At 59.5% G+C, this 23,919-nt stretch overlaps 1 protein-coding gene across 1 annotated transcript in view; it reads right to left on the bottom strand.

Annotated features, from left to right (window-relative positions):
• Positions 1 to 20,502, bottom strand: part of rtf1 (RTF1 homolog, Paf1/RNA polymerase II complex component) — an 89,727-nt gene extending 69,225 nt beyond the window's left edge. Inside the window, exon 1 of the mRNA XM_041214683.1 lies at positions 20,200 to 20,502. Coding sequence (XP_041070617.1) covers positions 20,200 to 20,277 — 78 coding nt within the window. The 5' untranslated portion in view covers positions 20,278 to 20,502. The remainder of the gene's footprint in view (positions 1 to 20,199) is intronic.
• Positions 20,503 to 23,919: the final 3,417 nt, after the last annotated feature.

The following is a 23,919-nucleotide window of genomic DNA, read 5'->3' as shown; positions in this document are numbered from 1 at the left end:
ACACATCAACCTCATTGCTGTTGTGGGGCATAGCTGTAGCACTAACTACACAAAGTCATTTAAAAGCAAAATGCTGCGGATGCTGGAAATCTGAAACAAAAACAAAAATTGCTGGAAAAACTCAGCAGATTTGACAGCATCTGTGGAGAGGAAGAGAGTTAACGTTGAGTCCGTATGACTCTCCACCCATGAAAAGTCATACGGACTCGAAACGTTAACTCTGTCTTCCTCTCCACAGATGGTGTCACACAAAGTAATTTGTTAGCTATGAAGCACTTTTATACAATGCCCTTCATAACTCTGGCATGCCTATAGATTGTCTTCTCTTCTAACTTTCAATCAGTCCAATATTTTCCTTTAGCTTCTAGCAGTTTCTGCTCAGTTGTTTTCCAAAATCAAGCAAAGCAAGAGGATGCATTGAAAACCTTTATCCAGACAGTGTTTTTGATTTACGTTACTTTATTGAGAGGGGAGAGTGGAATGAAAACAGAAGTGAAGATGAAAAGGGTTAAAGGAAAGGGAGAATTAGCAACAAGTCTAAGCAGCAGAGAGCACAGGACAATGTACACCAGGGACCATTATCAACTACCTGGACATGCTATTCTTTTGGAGCAGGCTCTATGGCCTACACTGTTCCTATGTGGAAGGGGGAAATAAAGGGGGACACACTCTAAAGAGAGATTGAAAAAGACTGAAAGAGCTACAGAAAAATGTTGAAAGAGAGAGATCATATTCTGACATATCGTGCCATTGGAGATTGACAAGTGATATTAAAAGTTTTGCATACATCCATTCCATTTATTTACATAAGCAGGGGCAAAAAGCACAAGAGCAAAGAGGGAATGAGAAATTTGTTCAAGGGAACAGTCAGGCTACAGGTATCAGTTGCAGCTTTGGGTACTTCCGACCGAAAAACCAAGTCAAATTGGGCATGGCCAGTGTAGATTCATCAGGATGATTCCAGGGATGGGAAACTATAGTTAGGAGGAGAAACTAGAGATATGAGACTGTTCCCACTTGAACACAAAGGAAAGGGGAAAACTCATGGAAGTCTTTAAAATTATCAGCAGTTTTGATAGTAAACAGGTGATGGAGTCATGACATGGAGTCATCTATTTAAATTTGCCACAGAGAGAGAAGAAAAATTAAGGGAGATTCCTTTACATAGAGGGCTGTTGAGAGCTTGGAATGCTTTGAGCGGTTAGGCAGAAATCTTTTAAGGAAAGACTGGATAAATATATGAAGCAGAAGATATAGGGAGAAGGTGGGATCGATATTAGGTTTTTGCAGTAGAGTCAGCACCCAAGTGGGCTGAATGGCCTTCTTTAAAATGGTGAAATTGTATGGTTTTTCCCCCCCAAGTGTCACACGTGCTTCCGGCAATATTTTCTGCCACACTTTTTTAGTAACGTGGTTAGGGAACAGTGTACAAGCAACAGTACAGGAGATGTGCCAGTGATAGTAACACGATCACTTATTCCTGACACCATTTGTTAATTGAGCCAAACACTATTAATCAAAGAGGTAGGAAATTAACAGTAAGAAAGTTGCTTGAAAAAAACGGTCCCAACGGTACAGTGTGCGTTACATGGAACATGCACATCATAAGCGAAATGCATCAGCCAACTGACCATGTGCAGTGACCATAGGAGATTTGAGAGTGGAATGTTTATAAAAATTCTTGTATGATTCCTAGAAACAGAAGAACTAGCAGAAAAGAGGAAGCACCCACAAATAGCAAGAAGATGAATGACCAGTTAATCTGGTTTAGTTGGTACTGAAGGAAAAGACTAGTCCAAGAGAGAGAGCGCTTTCTGCTCTTCATGTAATACCAATTCGATCTGTAGTACCAACTTGAACTGCTACAAGAGGATCTCAACTGTAAACATCTCATCTGAAAGACAGATCTGCGACACCGGAGCACTCCCTCAGTACCGAGCTTGAATCTTAGATTGGGGCTCAGACTCAACATGATTTGAGGCAAAATCAGAACCAACTGAACCAAGTCCAAAACTTGAAGCAGATATAACAAGTCTTAGCGCTTATATAACACTTCATTACACTGGAAAACTTAAAGACTCCTCTGTCCAAAGAAACCCAACTTCTTCAACTTTTCCCAAGAAACTATCAGGTGGTGAGGGTACAAGTAACTTTCTGTGTACTATTTTGTCAGCTTATTTCTGATACACAGTCAGGTTGTTGTAGACTCCACACTGCTTTAGAGCTGTGTTTAAATGCCGGAACAATCTGAGAACCCAGCAAGATGACTTGCCCAACTCAAACAGCTGGCAATGACATTTCAATTCAGATCAAACTATCAATCCAGCGGCCTATGCCGAATCAGATTTTATAAGAGCCAGCGGTATGTAATTGGTATTGTGGAGCAATGGAGATGGGCTCCTGTTATTGTTACTTAAGTAACTACAGGTGTATGTATATATGGACATCAGATATGGCACAGAAACCAACAGCTATCTCACATCAAGCTAGAAAGCTGCAATTCTCTGTAAGGGGATAACTCCTTTAGAAAAGATAAAATCAGCAGAACATGGTGACAAATAAAAATATGTCACATACTTCCAATGTTGCAGGTTGGTAACAGTCACCATTGCACACTCAAAATATTCCCAAAGGAAGCCAAAGTAACCACACTGCTCAGCAAAAAATCAGTTTCAACACCTTTCCAAAGCTACAAATATAAATTCAGTCTCAAAATGGATTTCTGTATCACATCCACCACCAACTGTGCCGATATCATTCATTCAGTGAGACACTGCATGCAACATAAGGACCTTGCATTGATTTATATAGCACCTTTAAACATTGTAAAATGTCCCATGATACTTCAAAGGAGCATAATCGGGCAGAATTTGACATGGAGCCAGAGATATTAGGACAGGTGGCCAAAAGTTTGATCAGAGATAGGTTTTAATGAGCCTCTTAAAGATGGAGAGTTTAGGGAGGGAATTCCAGAGCTTAAGACCTAGGCTGCTGAAGGGTATGGACAGCAATGGGGCTCTAAAGGAAAAAAGAATGTCCAAGAGGACAGAATTGGCAAGGGTGAAGTTAGGCAATGTTAGAGTGGATGTAGGCTGGGTGATGGAGAGAATATGGGGTTGGAAGCCCAGCTGAAGATCAAATAGGATGCTGAGGCTGCAAACAACCTAGTTCAACCCCAAGACATTGAGCAGGGCAAAGAGATGAAGTCAATGGTTAGGAAATAGGGTCCAAAGATAATGGTTTTAGTCTTCCCAATATTTAATCAGAGGAGATTTCTGCTCATCTAATACTGCCAGGCTGAAGCAAGGCAAAACCTTTAATACAGCATCTTCAACATATAAAAATGTCCCGAGGAGATTCACAGAGGGATAAAGAAAGAAATGGGTGCCAAGCTAATGGAGGTGAGATTAAGAGGAGCAAGCAAAGGGTTAAAGAAGCAAGTTTTAAATGAGACATGCCAAGGAGTTGAGGAGGTTTAGGAGAGGGATTCCAAAGGGTGAGGCCAAGGCCACTGAAGGCTCAGTCACCAATGGTGGGGCAAAGAATGCATAGGGGCATAAGAGGCTGGAATCAGAGGAACACTATAGTTCCTGAAGGGTCTGGGAGGGAGGAACAGTTGTAGTGCTAGAGGAACATACAGAAACTTGGGTAGCGGGGTGGCTGTTGTGAAGCATCGGCGGAGACCAGGAACTAAAGCGAGTGAGTGAAGACAGGACTTATGGCTCTGTGGACTTGGTGCAGAATACGACATGAATAGAAGGATATTGCCTGAAATGAAATGGACAGAGCATGGAGGATGGGATTAGTCAAGTCTGGAGGTACAAGAGGCATGGATGAACCTTTCAACAGCAGACAGCCTGAGGTAGAGGTGAAATCAGGCAGTGGTTGTGATGGAGAGAATATAAGATCAGCTCAGCTGCAACTCTGACAGTGTAAACTGTCAGCTTTAACCTGAAATAAGGGAAGGGGGATGAGATTGATGGATAAGGTTAGAAGTTTGTAGCGGAACCAAAGGCAATGGCTTCAGTCGTCCCAGTAATTAACTGGAGGAATTTGCACATCTCAGTCTGACAAGAAGCAACAGAGGCATGGAGGGGAAGAGCTGGGTGTCATCAGCATGAAATTAAAGCTGACTATGTTGAAATGAGGTCATCAAGGGGTAGCATGTAGGTGGAGAAGATTGGGGGTGGGGGGGGGAAGGATCTTTGGGCAATTCCATAGGTAGAGGTGCACAATGGGAAGAGAAACCATCAAAACACAAGAAATAGGAATAGTCTGCCATATGACCCTTTGAGCTTGCTCCACTATTCAACAAGATAATGGCTGATTTTCTACCTCAACTCCACCTTCCCACACTATCCCCTATTACTCAATTTCTTTGGTGCCAGAAAATCTATCAGCCTCTATTTTGAGTACACAACAACTGAGCATCCACAGCCTCCTTGAGTAGAGAATTCCAAAGATTCACAACACTCAATGAAGAAATTTCTCCTCATCTCAGTTCTAAACAGCTGACCACTGTGACCCCGTGTTCTAGATTCCACAGCCAGGGGAAACATTTTCTCAGCATCTATCCTGTCAAGCCCCTTAAGAATTTGCTATTTTTTAAATTCAATCAGCTCTCTCATTCAACAACAATTTATATTTATACAGCACCTTCAATATAAAATATCCCAAGGGTTTTCACGGGAGCATTATAAAATAAAATATGACATCCAGCTACATAAGGAGACAATAGGTCAGTTGACAGATTTTATGGAGTGTCTGAAAGGAGGAAAGCAAGGTAGAGGTGGAAAAGTTAAGGGAGGGAATTCCAAAACTTGGGCCTAGGGCAGTTGAAGGATGGCACCAGTGGTGGAGTGATTAAAATCAGGGATGCTCAAGATGCCAAAATTAAATGAGAGCAGAAATCTCAAAGGCTCATGGGGCTGGAGGGAATTACAGAAATAGAGAGGGGCAAAGCTATGGAGGGATTTAAAAATGATGAGAATTTTAAAATGGAGACATTGCTTGACCTGCAGCCATTCAAATGATGGATTTCTAAATTCTTCTAAACCCTAGGAAATATAGATCTAGTCTACTCAATTTTTCCTCATAGAACAATCCCCTCGCCCTAGGAACCAGTCTCGTGAACCTTTGTTGCACTCCTTCCAGGGCAAGTATGTCCCTCCTTAAGTAAGGAAGCAGACAAATGCCCTGCATAATTGTAATAATTGTAATACAATTTCTTTACATTCCTACCAGCACTCCAATTCCTTTGTAACAAAAGCTAACATACTAATCGTTTGCTGTACCTGCATGTTAACTTTCCGTGATTCATGTACGTAGAAGATCACCCAGGTCCTTCCAAATGCAAGCATTTCCCAATCTTTCATCATTCAAATATATCCTTTATTTTTCCTATCAAAGTGAATAACTTCAACTTTATCAGACTATTCCATCTACTATGTTCTTACCCACTCACCCAACCTGTCGATATTCCTTTGCAGCCTCTTTGTGTGTTCCTCCCTGCTTACCTTCCGCTCTTTTTTATCGTCAGCAAACTTGGATACATTACATTCAGTCTTATCTAAATAATTAATATATATTGTAAATAGTCAAAACCCCAGCACTGATTCTTGCGGTACACCACTAGTTACAGCCTGCCAACCTGAAAATGCCCTGTTTATTCCTGCTCTGTTTTCTGTCCATTAATCAATCCATGGTAGTATTTTACTCCCATGGGTCCTAACTTTGTGTAATAAATAGGATCTGGCTACAACTGGATAGTTCAGAATGGAACCAGTTATAAGCAGCCCCACTCAGTTGGTCAATGGGGAAAAGACATTGGTGAAGAATGGAGTGGGCAAATAAAACAAAGCCTGCTGGCAAGTTACGGATTAAAGGCAGATCATGTATCGTGGTCAGTCACACGTCACAGAAAGAAACGTTTCAATACTTTATTGTGGTGGAAACCAGATTGGAGGGATTCAAATAAGGGATTGCAGGAAAGATTTGGGACATATCCAACAGTTTAGGAGGAGAGATTGGAGATGGGGCAATATTTAGTAATAATTCACAAAAACTCATGGGTGGACACATTCAATTTCAGAAAGCGACCACGAAGGTGGGACACAGAATCCATCCAATCTTAATCAGCCCACACCAGTGCCTGCCTGCCCCCCTCTAATTGATCTCAAAAACCCACAATGTTAGGCTCACGCCCACCATCAGTCTGTCGCTCCTCTATCTCAGTGGTCCATGCCCCACAATTGTCATCCTCTATTACCCCGTCCTATTCCCTTCACCATGTCCACCCCTCCATCCCCCACATGCCCACCACCATTCCACTCCTTGTTCCCTCCTGCCCCCTTCTCACCCGAATTCCTTCATCACTCTTTTCCCTTCCTAGGTGTCACCTCGCCTTCCCCACCTCCCCCGTCACCCTCGGCCCCACACCTAAACCCACCCGCCCTCGGCCCCTCACTCACCCCCACCCTCCTCCCCTCGCCCGCCCCCTCGGCCCCTTGCCGGCCCTTCACACACCCCGTCGCCCTCGACCCCTCACCCATCTCTATCCCGTCACCCTCACCTACCCCGTCACCCTCAGCCCTTTGTCCACCCCAGTGTCCTTACCCCCTCGCCGACCACACCCCGTCGCCCTCAGCCCCTCGCCCCTCCTGCCGCCCACCCCTTCGCCCTCAGCCCCTCGCCCCCCCCACCCTGTCGCCCTCAGCCACCCGCCCATCCCGTCACCCTCAGCCACCCGCCCATCCCCCCACCCCGTCGCCCTCGGCCACCCCCCAGCCCCCCACCCCGTCGCCCTTGGCCCCTTGTCCCCCCACCCCCCCCAGCGCGTCGCCCTCGGCCATCCACCTGCACCCACCACCCACCCACCCCCGTTGTCCTCGACCACCCACCCATCCCCACCCCATCGCCCAAGGCCCCTCACCCCTCCCCCCCATGCCCTCACCCCACCGTCACCCTCGGCCCCCCACCCGTTACCCTCGGCCCCTCACTCACCACCCCCCACGTCTTCCTCGGTCCCTCAACCCCCCGCACCCACCAACACCCTCGGCCCCTCACACCCTCTCGTCCCACGTCACCCTCGGACCCTCTCTCTGCCCCCCCCCGCATGTCACCCTCGGCCCCTCACTCACCACGCCCCACGCCACCCTTGGCCCCTCACTCCCTCACACCAGCCCCACCCCCCCACGTCACCTTCACTCACCCTTGGCCCCTCAATCACCCCCCCCCTCACGTCACCCTCGGCCCCTCTCTACCCCCCTGATGTCACCCTCGGCCCCTCTCTACGCCCCCGATGTCACCCTCGGCCCCGCACTCACTGCCCCCCCCCCCCGCACGTCACCCTCGGCCCCTCACTCACCTACGCCCCCCCCGTCACACTAGGCCCCTCACATCACCCTCTGCCCCTCACTCACCCGCACCACCACCCGTCACACTCGGCCCCTCTCTACTCCCCCGCACGTCACCCTCGGCCCCTCACTCACCTACACCCCACCCCCCGTCACACTCGGCCCCTCACATCACCCTCACTCACCCGCACCCCCACCCGTCACCCTCGGCCCCTCACACCAGCCCACCCCCCCGTCACACTCGGCCCCTCACTCACCCCCCCCCCCACACCCACCCACACCCCGTCGCCCTCGGCCACCCACCCAGCCCCCCACCCCGTCGCCCTCGGCCCCTTGTCCCCCCACCCCCCCCAGCGCGTCGCCCTCGGCCATCCACCTGCACCCACCACCCACCCACCCCCGTTGTCCTCGGCCACCCACCCATCCCCACCCCATCGCCCAAGGCCCCTCACCCCTCCCCCCCATGCCCTCACCCCACCGTCACCCTCGGCCCCCCACCCGTTACCCTCGGCCCCTCACTCACCACCCCCCACGTCTTCCTCGGTCCCTCAACCCCCCGCACCCACCAACACCCTCGGCCCCTCACACCCTCTCGTCCCACGTCACCCTCGGACCCTCTCTCTGCCCCCCCCCGCATGTCACCCTCGGCCCCTCACTCACCACGCCCCACGCCACCCTTGGCCCCTCACTCCCTCACACCAGCCCCACCCCCCCACGTCACCTTCACTCACCCTTGGCCCCTCACTCACCCTTGGCCCCTCACTCACCCCCCCCCCCTCATGTCACCCTCGGCCCCTCTCTACCCCCCTGATGTCACCCTCGGCCCCTCTCTACGCCCCCGATGTCACCCTCGGCCCCGCACTCACTGCCCCCCCCCCCGCACGTCACCCTCGGCCCCTCACTCACCTACGCCCCCCCCGTCACACTAGGCCCCTCACATCACCCTCTGCCCCTCACTCACCCGCACCACCACCCGTCACACTCGGCCCCTCTCTACTCCCCCGCACGTCACCCTCGGCCCCTCACTCACCTACACCCCCCCCCCCCGTCACACTCGGCCCCTCACATCACCCTCACTCACCCGCACCCCCACCCGTCACCCTCGGCCCCTCACACCAGCCCACCCCCCCGTCACACTCGGCCCCTCACTCACCCCCCCCCCACCCCCACCCACAACGTCACCCTCGGCCCTTCACTCACCCACCACCCCACGTCACCCTCGGCCCCTCACTCAACACCGCCCCACGTCACCCTCGGCCCCTCACTCAACACCACCCCACATCATCCTCGGCCCCTCACTCAACACCACCCCACATCATCCTCGGCCCCTCACTCAACACCCCCCCACGTCACCCTCGGCCCCTCACTCACCCTCCCCACTCAACACCCCCCCGCATCACCCTCTGTCCCTCACTCACCCCCACCATGTCAACCTCGGCCCCTCACTCACCCCCGGCCCCCCCACGTCACACTCGGCCCCTCTCACCCCCACCACGTCACCCTCTGCCCCTCACTCACCTCCCCACGTCACCCTCAGCCCCTCACTCACCCCCCCCACGTCACCCTCGGCCCCTCACTCACCCCCCCCACGTCACCCTCGGCCCCTCACTCACCGCCCCCACGTCACCCTCGGCCCCTCACTCACCTACACCCCCCCCCCCCCGTCACACTCGGCCCCTCACATCACCCTCACTCACCCGCACCCCCACCCGTCACCCTCGGCCCCTCACACCAGCCCACCCCCCCGTCACACTCGGCCCCTCACTCACCGCCCCCCCCACCCCCACCCACTCAACGTCACCCTCGGCCCTTCACTCACCCACCACCCCACGTCACCCTCGGCCCCTCACTCAACACCGCCCCACGTCACCCTCGGCCCCTCACTCAACACCACCCCACATCATCCTCGGCCCCTCACTCAACACCACCCCACATCATCCTCGGCCCCTCACTCAACACCACCCCACATCATCCTCGGCCCCTCACTCAACACCCCCCCACGTCACCCTCGGCCCCTCACTCACCCTCCCCACTCAACACCCCCCTGCATCACCCTCTGTCCCTCACTCACCCCCACCATGTCAACCTCGGCCCCTCACTCACCCCCGGCCCCCCCACGTCACACTCGGCCCCTCTCACCCCCACCACGTCACCCTCTGCCCCTCACTCACCCCCCCACGTCACCCTCAGCCCCTCACTCACCCCCCCACGTCACCCTCGGCCCCTCACTCACCCCCCCCACGTCACCCTCGGCCCCTCACTCACCGCCCCCACGTCACCCTCGGCCCCTCACTCACCGCCCCCACGTCACCCTCGGCCCCTCACTCACCGCCCCCACGTCACCCTCGGCCCCTCACTCACCGCCCCCACGTCACCCTCGGCCCCCTCACTCACCGCCCCCACGTCACCCTCGGCCCCTCACTCACCGCCCCACGTCACCCTCGGCCCCTCACTCAACACCGCCCCACGTCACCCTCGGCCCCTCACTCAACACCACCCCACATCATCCTCGGCCCCTCACTCAACACCCCCCCACGTCACCCTCGGCCCCTCACTCACCGCCCCCACGTCACCCTCGGCCCCTCACTCACCCCCCCCCACCCACGTCACCCTCGGCCCCTCACTCACCCCCCCCACCTCACCCTCGGCCCCTCAATCCCCACCCCCCACGTCACCCTCGGCCCCTCACTCACCCCCCCCACCTCACCCTCGGCCCCTCAATCCCCACCCCCCACGTCACCCTCGGCCCCTCACTCCCGCCCCCCCCACGTAACCCTCGGCCCCTCACACCCCCCCACCCCCCCCCCTCCCCCAACGTCACCCTCGGCCCCTCACACCCTCCCCCCACGTCACCCACAGCCCCTCACACCCCCCCGTCACCCTCGGCCCCTCACTCACCCCCCGTCACCCTCGGCCCCCCACGTCACACTCGGCCTCTCACTCACCCCCCCACGGCACCCTTGGCCCGTCACTCACCCCCCCATTTCACCCTCGGCCCCTCACTCAACCCCCCCCCATGTCACACTCGGCGCCTCACTCACCCCCCCCACGTCACCCTCGGCCCCTCACTCACGCCCCCCCAACATCACCCTCGGCCCCTCACTCAACCCCCCGCAACATCACCCTCGGCCCCTCACTCAACCCCCCGTCACCCTCGGCCCCTCACTCAACCCCCCGTCACCCTCGGCCCCTCACTCAACCCCCCGTCACCCTCGGCCCCTCACTCAACCCCCCGTCACCCTCGGCCCCTCACTCAACCCCCCGTCACCCTCGGCCCCTCACTCAACCCCCCGTCACCCTCGGCCCCTCACTCAACCCCCCCGTCACCCTCGGCCCCTCACTCAACCCCCGTCACCCTCGGCCCCTCACTCAACCCCCGTCACCCTCGGCCCCTCACTCAACCCCCGTCACCCTCGGCCCCTCACTCAATTCCCCTTCACCCTCGGCCTCTCACTCAACCCCCGTCACCCTCGGCCCCTCACTCAACAGCCCGTCACCCTCGGCCCCTCACTCAGCCCCCCCCACGTCACCCTCGGCCCCTCACTCACGCCCCACCCACGTCACCCTCGGCCCCTCACTCACCCCCCCCCCCCACGTCACCCTCGGCCCCTCACTCACCCCCCCCCCACGTCACCCTCGGCCCCTCACTCACCCCCCCCCCCCAACGTCACCCTCGGCCCCTCACTCAACCCCCCCCCAACGTCACCCTCGGCCCCTCACTCAACCCCCCGTCACCCTCGGCCCCTCACTCAACCCCCCGTCACCCTCGGCCCCTCACTCAGCCCCCCCCACGTCACCCTCGGCCCCTCACTCACCCCCCACCCACGTCACCCTCGGCCCCTCACTCACCCCCCCCCCCCACGTCACCCTCGGCCCCTCACTCACCCCCCCCCCACGTCACCCTCGGCCCCTCACTCACCCCCCCCCCCAACGTCACCCTCGGCCCCTCACTCAACCCCCCCCCAACGTCACCCTCGGCCCCTCACTCAACCCCCCGTCACCCTCGGCCCCTCACTCAACCCCCCGTCACCCTCGGCCCCTCACTCAACCCCCCGTCACCCTCGGCCCCTCACTCAACCCCCGTCACCCTCGGCCCCTCACTCAACCCCCGTCACCCTCGGCCCCTCACTCAACCCCCCCGTCACCCTCGGCCCCTCACTGAACCCCCCGTCACCCTCGGCCCCTCACTCACCCCACCTCACCCTCGGCCCCTCACTCACCGCCCCCCCACCTCACCCTCGGCCCCTCACGCACCCCCCCCACGTCACCCTCGGCCCCACACTCACCCCCCCCCCACGTCACCCTCGGCCCCTCACTCACCGCCCCCACGTCACCCTCGGCCCCTCACTCACCGCCCCCACGTCACCCTCGGCCCCTCACTCACCGCCCCCACGTCACCCTCGGCCCCTCACTCACCGCCCCCACGTCACCCTCGGCCCCTCACTCACCGCCCCCCACGTCACCCTCGGCCCCTCACTCACCGCCCCCACGTCACCCTCGGCCCCTCACTCACCGCCCCCACGTCACCCTCGGCCCCTCACTCACCGCCCCCACGTCACCCTCGGCCCCTCACTCACCGCCCCCACGTCACCCTCGGCCCCTCACTCACCGCCCCCACGTCACCCTCGGCCCCTCACTCACCGCCCCCACGTCACCCTCGGCCCCTCACTCACCGCCCCCACGTCACCCTCGGCCCCTCACTCACCGCCCCCACGTCACCCTCGGCCCCTCACTCACCGCCCCCACGTCACCCTCGGCCCCTCACTCACCGCCCCCACGTCACCCTCGGCCCCTCACTCACCACCCCCGGCCCCTCACTCACCACCCCCACGTCACCCTCGGCCCCTCACTCACCACCCCCACGTCACCCTCGGCCCCTCACTCACCACCCCCACGTCACCCTCGGCCCCTCACTCACCACCCCCACGTCACCCTCGGCCCCTCACTCACCACCCCCACGTCACCCTCGGCCCCTCACTCACCACCCCCACGTCACCCTCGGCCCCTCACTCACCACCCCCACGTCACCCTCGGCCCCTCACTCACCACCCCCACGTCACCCTCGGCCCCTCACTCACCACCCCCACGTCACCCTCGGCCCCTCACTCACCACCCCCACGTCACCCTCGGCCCCTCACTCACCACCCCCACGTCACCCTCGGCCCCTCACTCACCACCCCCACGTCACCCTCGGCCCCTCACTCACCACCCCCACGTCACCCTCGGCCCCTCACTCACCACCCCCACGTCACCCTCGGCCCCTCACTCACCACCCCCACGTCACCCTCGGCCCCTCACTCACCACCCCCACGTCACCCTCGGCCCCTCACTCACCACCCCCACGTCACCCTCGGCCCCTCACTCACCACCCCCACGTCACCCTCGGCCCCTCACTCACCACCCCCACGTCACCCTCGGCCCCTCACTCACCACCCCCACGTCACCCTCGGCCCCTCACTCACCACCCCCACGTCACCCTCGGCCCCTCACTCACCACCCCCACGTCACCCTCGGCCCCTCACTCACCACCCCCACGTCACCCTCGGCCCCTCACTCACCACCCCCACGTCACCCTCGGCCCCTCACTCACCACCCCCACGTCACCCTCGGCCCCTCACTCACCACCCCCACGTCACCCTCGGCCCCTCACTCACCACCCCCACGTCACCCTCGGCCCCTCACTCACCACCCCCACGTCACCCTCGGCCCCTCACTCACCACCCCCACGTCACCCTCGGCCCCTCACTCACCACCCCCACGTCACCCTCGGCCCCTCACTCACCACCCCCACGTCACCCTCGGCCCCTCACTCACCACCCCCACGTCACCCTCGGCCCCTCACTCACCACCCCCACGTCACCCTCGGCCCCTCACTCACCACCCCCACGTCACCCTCGGCCCCTCACTCACCACCCCCACGTCACCCTCGGCCCCTCACTCACCACCCCCACGTCACCCTCGGCCCCTCACTCACCACCCCCACGTCACCCTCGGCCCCTCACTCACCACCCCCACCCACGTCACCCTCGGCCCCTCACTCACCACCCCCCACCCACGTCACCCTCGGCCCCTCACTCACCACCCCCACCCACGTCACCCTCGGCCCCTCACTCACCACCCCCCACCCACGTCACCCTCGGCCCCTCACTCACCACCCCCACCCACGTCACCCTCGGCCCCTCACTCACCTCCCCCCCCCCCCACGTCTCCCTCGGCCCCTCACTCACCCCCCCCCCCACGTCACCCTCGGCCCCTCACTCACCCCCCCCGTCACCCTCGGCCCCTCACTCACCCCCCCCGCCCACGTCACCCTCGACCCCTCACTGATCCTCCCCACGTCAACTTCGGCCCCTCACTCAACCCCCGTCACCCTCGGCCCCTCACTCAATTCCCCTTCACCCTCGGCCTCTCACTCAACCCCCGTCACCCTCGGCCCCTCACTCAACAGCCCGTCACCCTCGGCCCCTCACTCAGCCCCCCCCACGTCACCCTCGGCCCCTCACTCACCCCCCACCCACGTCACCCTCGGCCCCTCACTCACCCCCCCCCCCCCCACGTCACCCTCGGCCCCTCACTCACCCCCCCCCCCACGTCACCCTGGGCCCCTCACTCACCCCCCCCCCCAACGTCACCCTCGGCCCCTCACTCAACCCCCCCCCAACGTCACCCTCGGCCCTTCACTCAACCCCCCGTCACCCTCGGCCCCTCACTCAACCCCCCGTCACCCTCGGCCCCTCACTCAACCCCCCGTCACCCTCGGCCCCTCACTCAACCCCCGTCACCCTCGGCCCCTCACTCAACCCCCGTCACCCTCGGCCCCTCACTCAACCCCCCCGTCACCCTCGGCCCCTCACTGAACCCCCCGTCACCCTCGGCCCCTCACTCACCCCACCTCACCCTCGGCCCCTCACTCACCGCCCCCCCACCTCACCCTCGGCCCCTCACGCACCCCCCCCCACGTCACCCTCGGCCCCACACTCACCCCCCCCCACGTCACCCTCGGCCCCTCACTCACCGCCCCCACGTCACCCTCGGCCCCTCACTCACCGCCCCCACGTCACCCTCGGCCCCTCACTCACCGCCCCCACGTCACCCTCGGCCCCTCACTCACCGCCCCCACGTCACCCTCGGCCCCTCACTCACCGCCCCCACGTCACCCTCGGCCCCTCACTCACCGCCCCCACGTCACCCTCGGCCCCTCACTCACCGCCCCCACGTCACCCTCGGCCCCTCACTCACCACCCCCACGTCACCCTCGGCCCCTCACTCACCACCCCCACGTCACCCTCGGCCCCTCACTCACCACCCCCACGTCACCCTCGGCCCCTCACTCACCACCCCCACGTCACCCTCGGCCCCTCACTCACCACCCCCACGTCACCCTCGGCCCCTCACTCACCACCCCCACGTCACCCTCGGCCCCTCACTCACCACCCCCACGTCACCCTCGGCCCCTCACTCACCACCCCCACGTCACCCTCGGCCCCTCACTCACCACCCCCACGTCACCCTCGGCCCCTCACTCACCACCCCCACGTCACCCTCGGCCCCTCACTCACCACCCCCACGTCACCCTCGGCCCCTCACTCACCACCCCCACGTCACCCTCGGCCCCTCACTCACCACCCCCACGTCACCCTCGGCCCCTCACTCACCACCCCCACGTCACCCTCGGCCCCTCACTCACCACCCCCACGTCACCCTCGGCCCCTCACTCACCACCTCCACGTCACCCTCGGCCCCTCACTCACCACCCCCACGTCACCCTCGGCCCCTCACTCACCACCCCCACGTCACCCTCGGCCCCTCACTCACCACCCCCACGTCACCCTCGGCCCCTCACTCACCACCCCCACGTCACCCACGGCCCCTCACTCACCACCCCCACGTCACCCTCGGCCCCTCACTCACCACCCCCACGTCACCCACGGCCCCTCACTCACCACCCCCACGTCACCCTCGGCCCCTCACTCACCACCCCCACGTCACCCTCGGCCCCTCACTCACCACCCCCACGTCACCCTCGGCCCCTCACTCACCACCCCCACGTCTCCCTCGGCCCCTCACTCACCACCCCCACGTCACCCTCGGCCCCTCACTCACCACCCCCACGTCACCCTCGGCCCCTCACTCACCACCCCCACGTCACCCTCGGCCCCTCACTCACCACCCCCACTTCACCCTCGGCCCCTCACTCACCACCCCCACGTCACCCTCGGCCCCTCACTCACCACCCCCACGTCACCCTCGGCCCCTCACTCACCACCCCCACGTCACCCTCGGCCCCTCACTCACCACCCCCACGTCACCCTCGGCCCCTCACTCACCACCCCCACGTCACCCTCGGCCCCTCACTCACCACCCCCACGTCACCCTCGGCCCCTCACTCACCACCCCCACGTCACCCTCGGCCCCTCACTCACCACCCCCCACGTCACCCTCGGCCCCTCACTCACCACCCCCACGTCACCCTCGGCCCCTCACTCACCACCCCCACGTCACCCTCGGCCCCTCACTCACCACCCCCACGTCACCCTCGGCCCCTCACTCACCACCCCCACGTCACCCTCGGCCCCTCACTCACCACCCCCACGTCACCCTCGGCCCCTCACTCACCACCCCCACGTCACCCTCGGCCCCTCACTCACCACCCCCACGTCACCCTCGGCCCCTCACTCACCACCCCCACGTCACCCTCGGCCCCTCACTCACCACCCCCACGTCACCCTCGGCCCCTCACTCACCACCCCCACCCACGTCACCCTCGGCCCCTCACTCACCACCCCCACCCACGTCACCCTCGGCCCCTCACTCACCACCCCCACCCACGTCACCCTCGGCCCCTCACTCACCACCCCCACCCACGTCACCCTCGGCCCCTCACTCACCACCCCCACCCACGTCACCCTCGGCCCCTCACTCACCACCCCCACCCACGTCACCCTCGGCCCCTCACTCACCACCCCCACCCACGTCACCCTCGGCCCCTCACTCACCTCCCCCCCCCCCCCACGTCACCCTCGGCCCCTCACTCACCCCCCCCCCCCACGTCACCCTCGGCCCCTCACTCACCCCCCCCGTCACCCTCGGCCCCTCACTCACCCCCCCCGCCCACGTCACCCTCGACCCCTCACTGATCCTCCCCACGTCAACTTCGGCCCCTCACTCATCCCCCACACGTCACCCTCGGCACCTCACTCACCCCCCCAACATCACCCTCGGCCCCTCACATCACCCTCATCCCCTCACTCACCCCCCGCACGTCACCCTCAGCCCCTCACTCACCCTTCGTCACCCTCGGCCCACACGTCACCCTTGGCCCCTCACTCAACCCCCCCGTCACCCTCGGCCCCTCTCAACCCCCCCGTCACCCTCGGCCCCTCTCAACCCCCCCCGTCACCCTCGGCCCCTCTCTCAACCCCCCCGTCACCCTCGGCCCCTCTCTCACCGCCCCCAGGTCACCCTCGGCCCCCCCACGTAACCCACGGCCCCTCACACCCCCCCGGTCACCCTCGGCCCCCCACTCACCCCTCGTCAACCTCGGCCCCTCACGTCACCATCGGCCCCTCACTCACCCCCCCACGTCACCCTCGGCCCCTCACTCACCCCCCCCACGTCACCCTCGGCCACTCACTCACCCCCCCACGTCACCCTCGGCCCCTCACTCACCCCCCCACATCACCCTCGGCCCCTCACTCACCCCCCCAACGTCACACTCAGCCCCTCACTCATTCCCCCCCCGTCACCCTCGGCCCCTCTCTCAACCCCCCGTCACCCTCGGCCCCTCACCCAACCCCCCGTCACCTTCGGCCCCTCACTCACCCCCCCACGTCACCCTCGGCCCCTCACTCACCCCCCCCACGTCACCCTCGGCCACTCACTCACCCCCCCACGTCACCCTCGGCCCCTCACTCACCCCCCCACATCACCCTCGGCCCCTCACTCACCCCCCCAACGTCACACTCAGCCCCTCACTCATTCCCCCCACGTCACCCTCGGCCCCTCTCTCAACCCCCCGTCACCCTCGGCCCCTCACCCAACCCCCCGTCACCTTCGGCCCCTCACTCAACCCCCCCGTCACCCTCGGACCCTCTATCAACACCCCGTCACCCTCGGACCCTCTCTCAACACCCCGTCACCCTCGGCCCATCACTCACCCCCCCACGTCACCCTCGGCCCCTCACGTCACCCTCGGCCCCTCACTCACCCCCCCACGTCACCCTCGGCCTCTCACTCACCCCCCCACGTCAACCTCGGCCCCTCACTCACCCGCCCACGTCAACCTCGGCCCCTCACTCACCCGCCCAAGTCAACCTCGGCCCCTCACTCAGCCGCCCACGTCAACCTCGGCCCCTCACTCACCCGCCCACGTCAACCTCGGCCCCTCACTCACCCGCCCACGTCAACCTCGGCCCCTCACTCACCCGCCCACGTCAACCTCGGCCCCTCACTCACCCGCCCACGTCAACCTCGGCCCCTCACTCACCCGCCCACGTCAACCTCGGCCCCTCACTCACCCGCCCACGTCAACCTCGGCCCCTCACTCACCCGCCCACGTCAACCTCGGCCCCTCACTCACCCGCCCACGTCAACCTCGGCCCCTCACTCACCCGCCCACGTCAACCTCGGCCCCTCACTCACCCGTCCACGTCAACCTCGGCCCCTCACTCACCCCCCGCACGTCACCCTCGGCCCCTCACTCACCCTTCGTCACCCTCGGCCCCTCACGTCACCCTCGGCCCCTCACTCACCCCCCCACGTCACCCTCGGCCCCTCACACCCCCCCGGTCACCCTCGGCCCCCCACTCACCCCTCGTCAACCTCGGCCCCTCACGTCACCATCGGCCCCTCACTCACCCCCCCACGTCACCCTCGGCCCCTCACTCACCCCCCCCACGTCACCCTCGGCCCCTCACTCACCCCCCCACATCACCCTCGGCCCCTCACTCACCCCCCCAACGTCACACTCAGCCCCTCACTCATTCCCCCCACGTCACCCTCGGCCCCTCTCTCAACCCCCCGTCACCCTCGGCCCCTCACCCAACCCCCCGTCACCTTCGGCCCCTCACTCAACCCCCCCGTCACCCTCGGCCCCTCACTCAACACCCCGTCACCCTCGGACCCTCTCTCAACACCCCGTCACCCTCGGCCCATCACTCAACCCCCCCACGTCACCCTCGGTCCCTCACTCAACCCCCCATCACCCTCGGCCCCTCACTCACCCCCCCCCCCACGTCACCCCCGGCCCCTCACTCACCCCCCCCACGTCACCCTCGGCCCCTCACTCACCCCCCGCACGTCACCCTCGGCCCCTCACTCACCCCCCGCACGTCACCCTCGGCCCCTCACTCACCGTTCGTCACCCTCGGCCCCTCACGTCACCCTCGGCCCCTCACTCACCCCCCCACGTCACCCTCGGCCTCTCACTCACCCCCCCACGTCAACCTCGGCCCCTCACTCACCCGCCCACGTCAACCTCGGCCCCTCACTCACCCGCCCACGTCAACCTCGGCCCCTCACTCAGCCGCCCACGTCAACCTCGGCCCCTCACTCACCCGCCCACGTCAACCTCGGCCCCTCACTCACCCGCCCACGTCAACCTCGGCCCCTCACTCACCCGCCCACGTCAACCTCGGCCCCTCACACACCCGCCCACGTCAACCTCGGCCCCTCACTCACCCGCCCACGTCAACCTCGGCCCCTCACTCACCCGCCCACGTCAACCTCGGCCCCTCACTCACCCGCCCACGTCAACCTCGGCCCCTCACTCACCCGCCCACGTCAACCTCGGCCCCTCACTCACCCGCCCACGTCAACCTCGGCCCCTCACTCACCCGTCCACGTCAACCTCGGCCCCTCACTCACCCCCCGCACGTCACCCTCGGCCCCTCACTCACCCTTCGTCACCCTCGGCCCCTCACGTCACCCTCGGCCCCTCACTCACCCCCCCACGTCACCCTCGGCCCCTCACTCACCCCCCCCGGTCACCCTCGGCCCCCTCTCTCACACACCCCCCACGTCACTTTCAGCACCCCCACCCAGCACCCTCGCACCGCCCGCCCCCCCCAAATCACCTTCGGCACTTTCACCCCCTCCCCCCAGTCACCCTCCCCCAGCCCCCCTCCCCCCAGTCACCCTCGGCCCCTCACCCGCCCCCCCCTCCCCACAGTCACCCTCGGCCCCTCACCCGCCCCCCCTCCTCCCAGTCACCCTCACCCGCCCCCCCTCCTCCCAGTCACCCTCACCCGCCCCCCCTCCCCCCAGTCACCCTCGGCCCCTCTCCCCCTCACCCGCTTCCCCCCCCAGTCACCCTCGGCCCCTCACCCGCCCCCCCCCTCCCCCCAGTCACCCTCACCCACCCCCCTCCCCCCTGTCACCCTCACCCGCCTCCCCACCCCCCAGTCACCCTCACCCGCCCCCCCCCTCCCCCCCAATCACCCTCACCCGCCCCCCCTCTTCCCAGTCACCCTCGGCCTCTCCCCCGCCTCCCCTCTTCCCAGTCACCCTCGGCCTCTCCCCCGCCCCCCCTCCCCCCAGTCACCCTCGGCACCTCCCCCCCCCCTCCCCCCAGTCACCCTCGGCACCTCCCCCCCCCCCCTCCCCCCAGTCACCCTCGGCACCTCCCCCCCCTCCCCCCAGTCACCCTCGGCACCTCCCCCCCGCCTCCCCCCAGTCACCCTCGGCACCTCCCCCCCCTCCCCCCAGTCACCCTCGGCACCTCCCCCCCCGCCTCCCCCCAGTCACCCTCGGCACCTCTCCCTCCCCGCCCGTCGTCACCTTCGGGCGCTCACCCGCCCGTCACCTTCGGGCTTTCGCACCCCTCCTTCCACCCTCAGCCCCTCACCTGGTCTAGGTTCTCCTCGCTGCCGCTGTCGTCACTGTCCGAGTCGATGACGATCCGACCCTTCCGCTTCTTCACCATGGCGGGGCTGTGAGCGGGCCCTCGGCCCGGCGGGATAGGCGGACCGGGCCGAGAGAATCAGCCCCGCTGTCCGGCGGGACTGACGGACAGGACCGAGAGAGTGAGACCCGCTATCGAGGGAATGGGCGAAGCCGGGCCGGGAGACTGATTGCCCTTGTCGAAGGAGAAGGAAGGGCCAACTGAGCCCGGTGGCTCCGCTGTCACAGCCGCGTTACAGGCCTCAGGCTCAAGTCGCACAATAACCTGAGGCAGCTACTGCGCATGTACGGTGCGTCATTAAAATACGCGGTGACATCAGTAAAGAAGGAGCTTTGGAGAGAAAGGAACAGAGAGGGAAATAATGCAGAGAACACAGAGAGAATAGAGAGAGAACAGACAGAGAGTAACAAAGAGAGGGAGAGAACAGAGAGAAAGATGAGAAAAAGAGGGAAAGAACAGAGAAAGTGAAAACAGAAAGAGAGATCAGAGCGAGAGAACAGAGAGGGAGATAACAGAGAGAGAACAAAGAGAAAGATCAGAAAGAGAGGGAACGAACAGAGAGAGTTAAACAGAAAGAGGGAGAGAGAACAGAGAGAGAGAGAGAATAGAGAGAACAGAGAGAGCAACAGAAAGAAAGAGAGAGCAGAGGAGATTAGGTACAATAGAGAGGACAAATAGAGAGAATAGGGATCGAGGACAAGTAGAGATAATAGAGAGCGAGGACAAATAGAAAGAATGGAGTGACAGCACAGAGAGAAAATGGAAATAATAGGAACAGAGAGTGGAGGATAAATAGAGGGAGAATAGGAAGAGGGCAAATAGCTAGAACAGAGAGGAAAAATAGAGAACAGAGAGAGGGGATAAATAGGGAACACACAGGGAGATAATGGAGATAATAGAGAGAGACCAGTGAGTACAAATAGAGAGAGAATGGAGATAATAGAGAGCGAAGAGAGAGAGGACAAATAGAGAGCGAATAGAGAGAGACAATAGGGAGAGAGGACAAATAGAAAATAGAGAGAGCACGCAGAGGGAGCAAATGGAGATAATAGAGAACAGATAGAGAGGACAAACAGCAAGAAAATAGAGATGATAGAGAAGAAAGGAAAAGGAAATAAAAATCTGCATCAGATTCAACCACCTTGTGAGCAGAGAAGGAGAGAAAATAAACAAATCCTGCATTCCGGATCCCACTACCTCATGAACAGTAAGAAAATTGGAAATTTGAAAAAATGGTGAGAAATAGAACAAAACAAAGAATAAAGTGAAAAATAAGATTGAGAAACAGAGAGAAAAGTAGAGAAACAACATTAAAAATAAGGATGGGCATGGGCCATATGGCCCTCACCTGTTCTGTCATTCAATAAGATCATGGCTCAACTTATACATCAACGCCATTTTCCCACACTATCCCCATAACCCTTGTTTTCCTTAGTATCCAAATTCTACTGGTCAGCCTTGAGAGTACTCTGTGAATGGAGTGTACACAACTCTCTGAGGTAGTGAAAACTAAAGATTCACAACCCTGAGTGAATAAATTTTCCCTTTTCTCAGTCCTAAATGGCTCACCCCTTATCCTAAGATTATAGCCCCTAGTTGTACACTCTTCAGCCAGGGGAAACGACCACTCAACCTCTACCCTGACAGCCCTCCCAGAGTCTTATATGCTTCAATGAAATCACAACTCATTTTTCTAAACTCCCGAAAATATAAGCCCATTCTACTCATTGCACCCCTCTAAGGCAAGTAGATCCTTCCTTAGGTATGGAAACCAAAGCTGTACACAATACTCCAGGTGTGGTTCCACCAAAGCCCTGTAGAATTGTAGCAAGACTTCTTCACCCTTGTACTCCAATCCCCTTGCAATAAAGACCAACATATAATTTGCCTTCCTAATTACTTGCTGTACCTGCATGATAACTTTTGGTGATTTTGTACAAGGACTATAAATCCCTCTTCAGATTTCCGCTTTATTATTGGGAATAAATTTATTGCATCACAGATGCACAAAATGAAAGCAGTGATTTCAGGTTTAAGTCATCAGGTCCAGGGCATTTGTTGGCACAAGCAAGTTGGAAAGGCTTTATATAGACAATTCTTGGTTAGATCAGTTGGTAGCTAATGGGGCTTTTTTAAAAAAGCCCAAAGACACGGTCTCAAATCCCACACTGGGTGATTAATTTTTTACTTTCTATTGCTTATTTATTATCCAAAGAATGTATTAATTTACAGAAAATAGCATAAATCTTTATGATAGCATTTGCAAAAAGTCCTATTTAAAAAACAATACCTCAATCTATTTCTGATGAGAATTTTAATACTAATGACTGACAAATGGACAGAACACTTTGGCCAACAGTCAATCCTAACCCTAATGCTTCTGTTTTAATTTCGTCCTTTTTACCAGGTTTTAGTTTGCATCTCAAAACTCAATTTAGGATGTCTGTTTAGCTGCAAATGATAAAGTCACAGACTGATTCACTGTGACTGGCACAGTACCTGTGCATCACAGAATTGTTACAGTGCAGAAGGAGGCCATTCAGCCCATTGTGTCTACAATGGCTCTCCAAATGAGCAATTCACTTTGTGCCATTTTCTCGCCTTCTCCCTGTAACCCAAAACATTCTTCCTTTTTGATAACAGTCCTTTTGAATGCTTCAACTGAACCTGCCTCCAACAGCCTCTCAGGCAATGCATTCCAGACCTTAACCACTCGCTGCATGAAAAGATTTCCTCACATCGCTTTTGCTTCGATTTTGATCCTATCACGAGGGGGAGCAGTTTCTCCCTATCTATTCTGTCCAGACCCTTCATGATTTTGAATACCCCTATCAAATCTCCTCTCAGTCTTTTTTCCAAGAAAAACGCTCCAAACTATGTTCATAACTGAAGTTCCTCATCCCTGGAACCATTATCATGAAGCTTTTCTGCGATCTTTCCATGCCCTCACATCCTTCGTAAAGTGTGGCAGCCAGAGATGGATCAATATTCCAGCTGAGGTCAAACTAAAAAGTGCAGGAAGTGCTCCCCTAGTATTATGGCACAAATAAACATAGCCTTTTTAAATAGTAGTGTCAATTTTCCTATCTACCAATCTACTGGGACCATTCCAGAATCTGTGGAACTTTGGAAGATCACAACCAATGCATCCATCATCTCTGCAGCCACTTCTTTTAGAACTTTAGGATGTTGGCCATCAGGTCCAGGGGATTTGTTGGTTTTTAGTCCCATTAATTTCTCCAGTAATTTTTCTTTATTGATATTAATTACTTTAAGTTCCTCACTCTCATTAGACCCGCGGTTCCCAACTCTTTCTGGCATCTTCTATTGTAAAGACAGACAAAAAATATTTGTTTAACGTCTTTGCTATTATCTTATAATTTCTCCTGTCTCAGCTTCTAAAGGATCCACATTTATTTTTGCTACATTTATCCTTTTTGCATATCTGTGGAAGCTCTGAAAATCTGTTTTAATGTTTCTTGTTAGTTTACTCTCATATTCTCCTATTTCTCCCTCTTTATTAAATTTTAGGTAATCCATTTTGCTTTTCTCTAAATTCTCCCACCCCTCAGGATTACTGGGAAAGGAGTTTAGCAGAAAAGACGGTTGATGAACAATGGCAGACGTTTAAGAAAATAGTTCATGACTCACAACAAAGATATA

This window comes from Carcharodon carcharias, chromosome 20 (assembly GCF_017639515.1).
Source record: "Carcharodon carcharias isolate sCarCar2 chromosome 20, sCarCar2.pri, whole genome shotgun sequence".
Lineage (NCBI taxonomy): Eukaryota > Metazoa > Chordata > Chondrichthyes > Lamniformes > Lamnidae > Carcharodon > Carcharodon carcharias.
The sequence above is the reverse complement of the archived record's forward strand: the minus strand, read 5'-3'. Positions and strand labels throughout refer to the sequence as shown.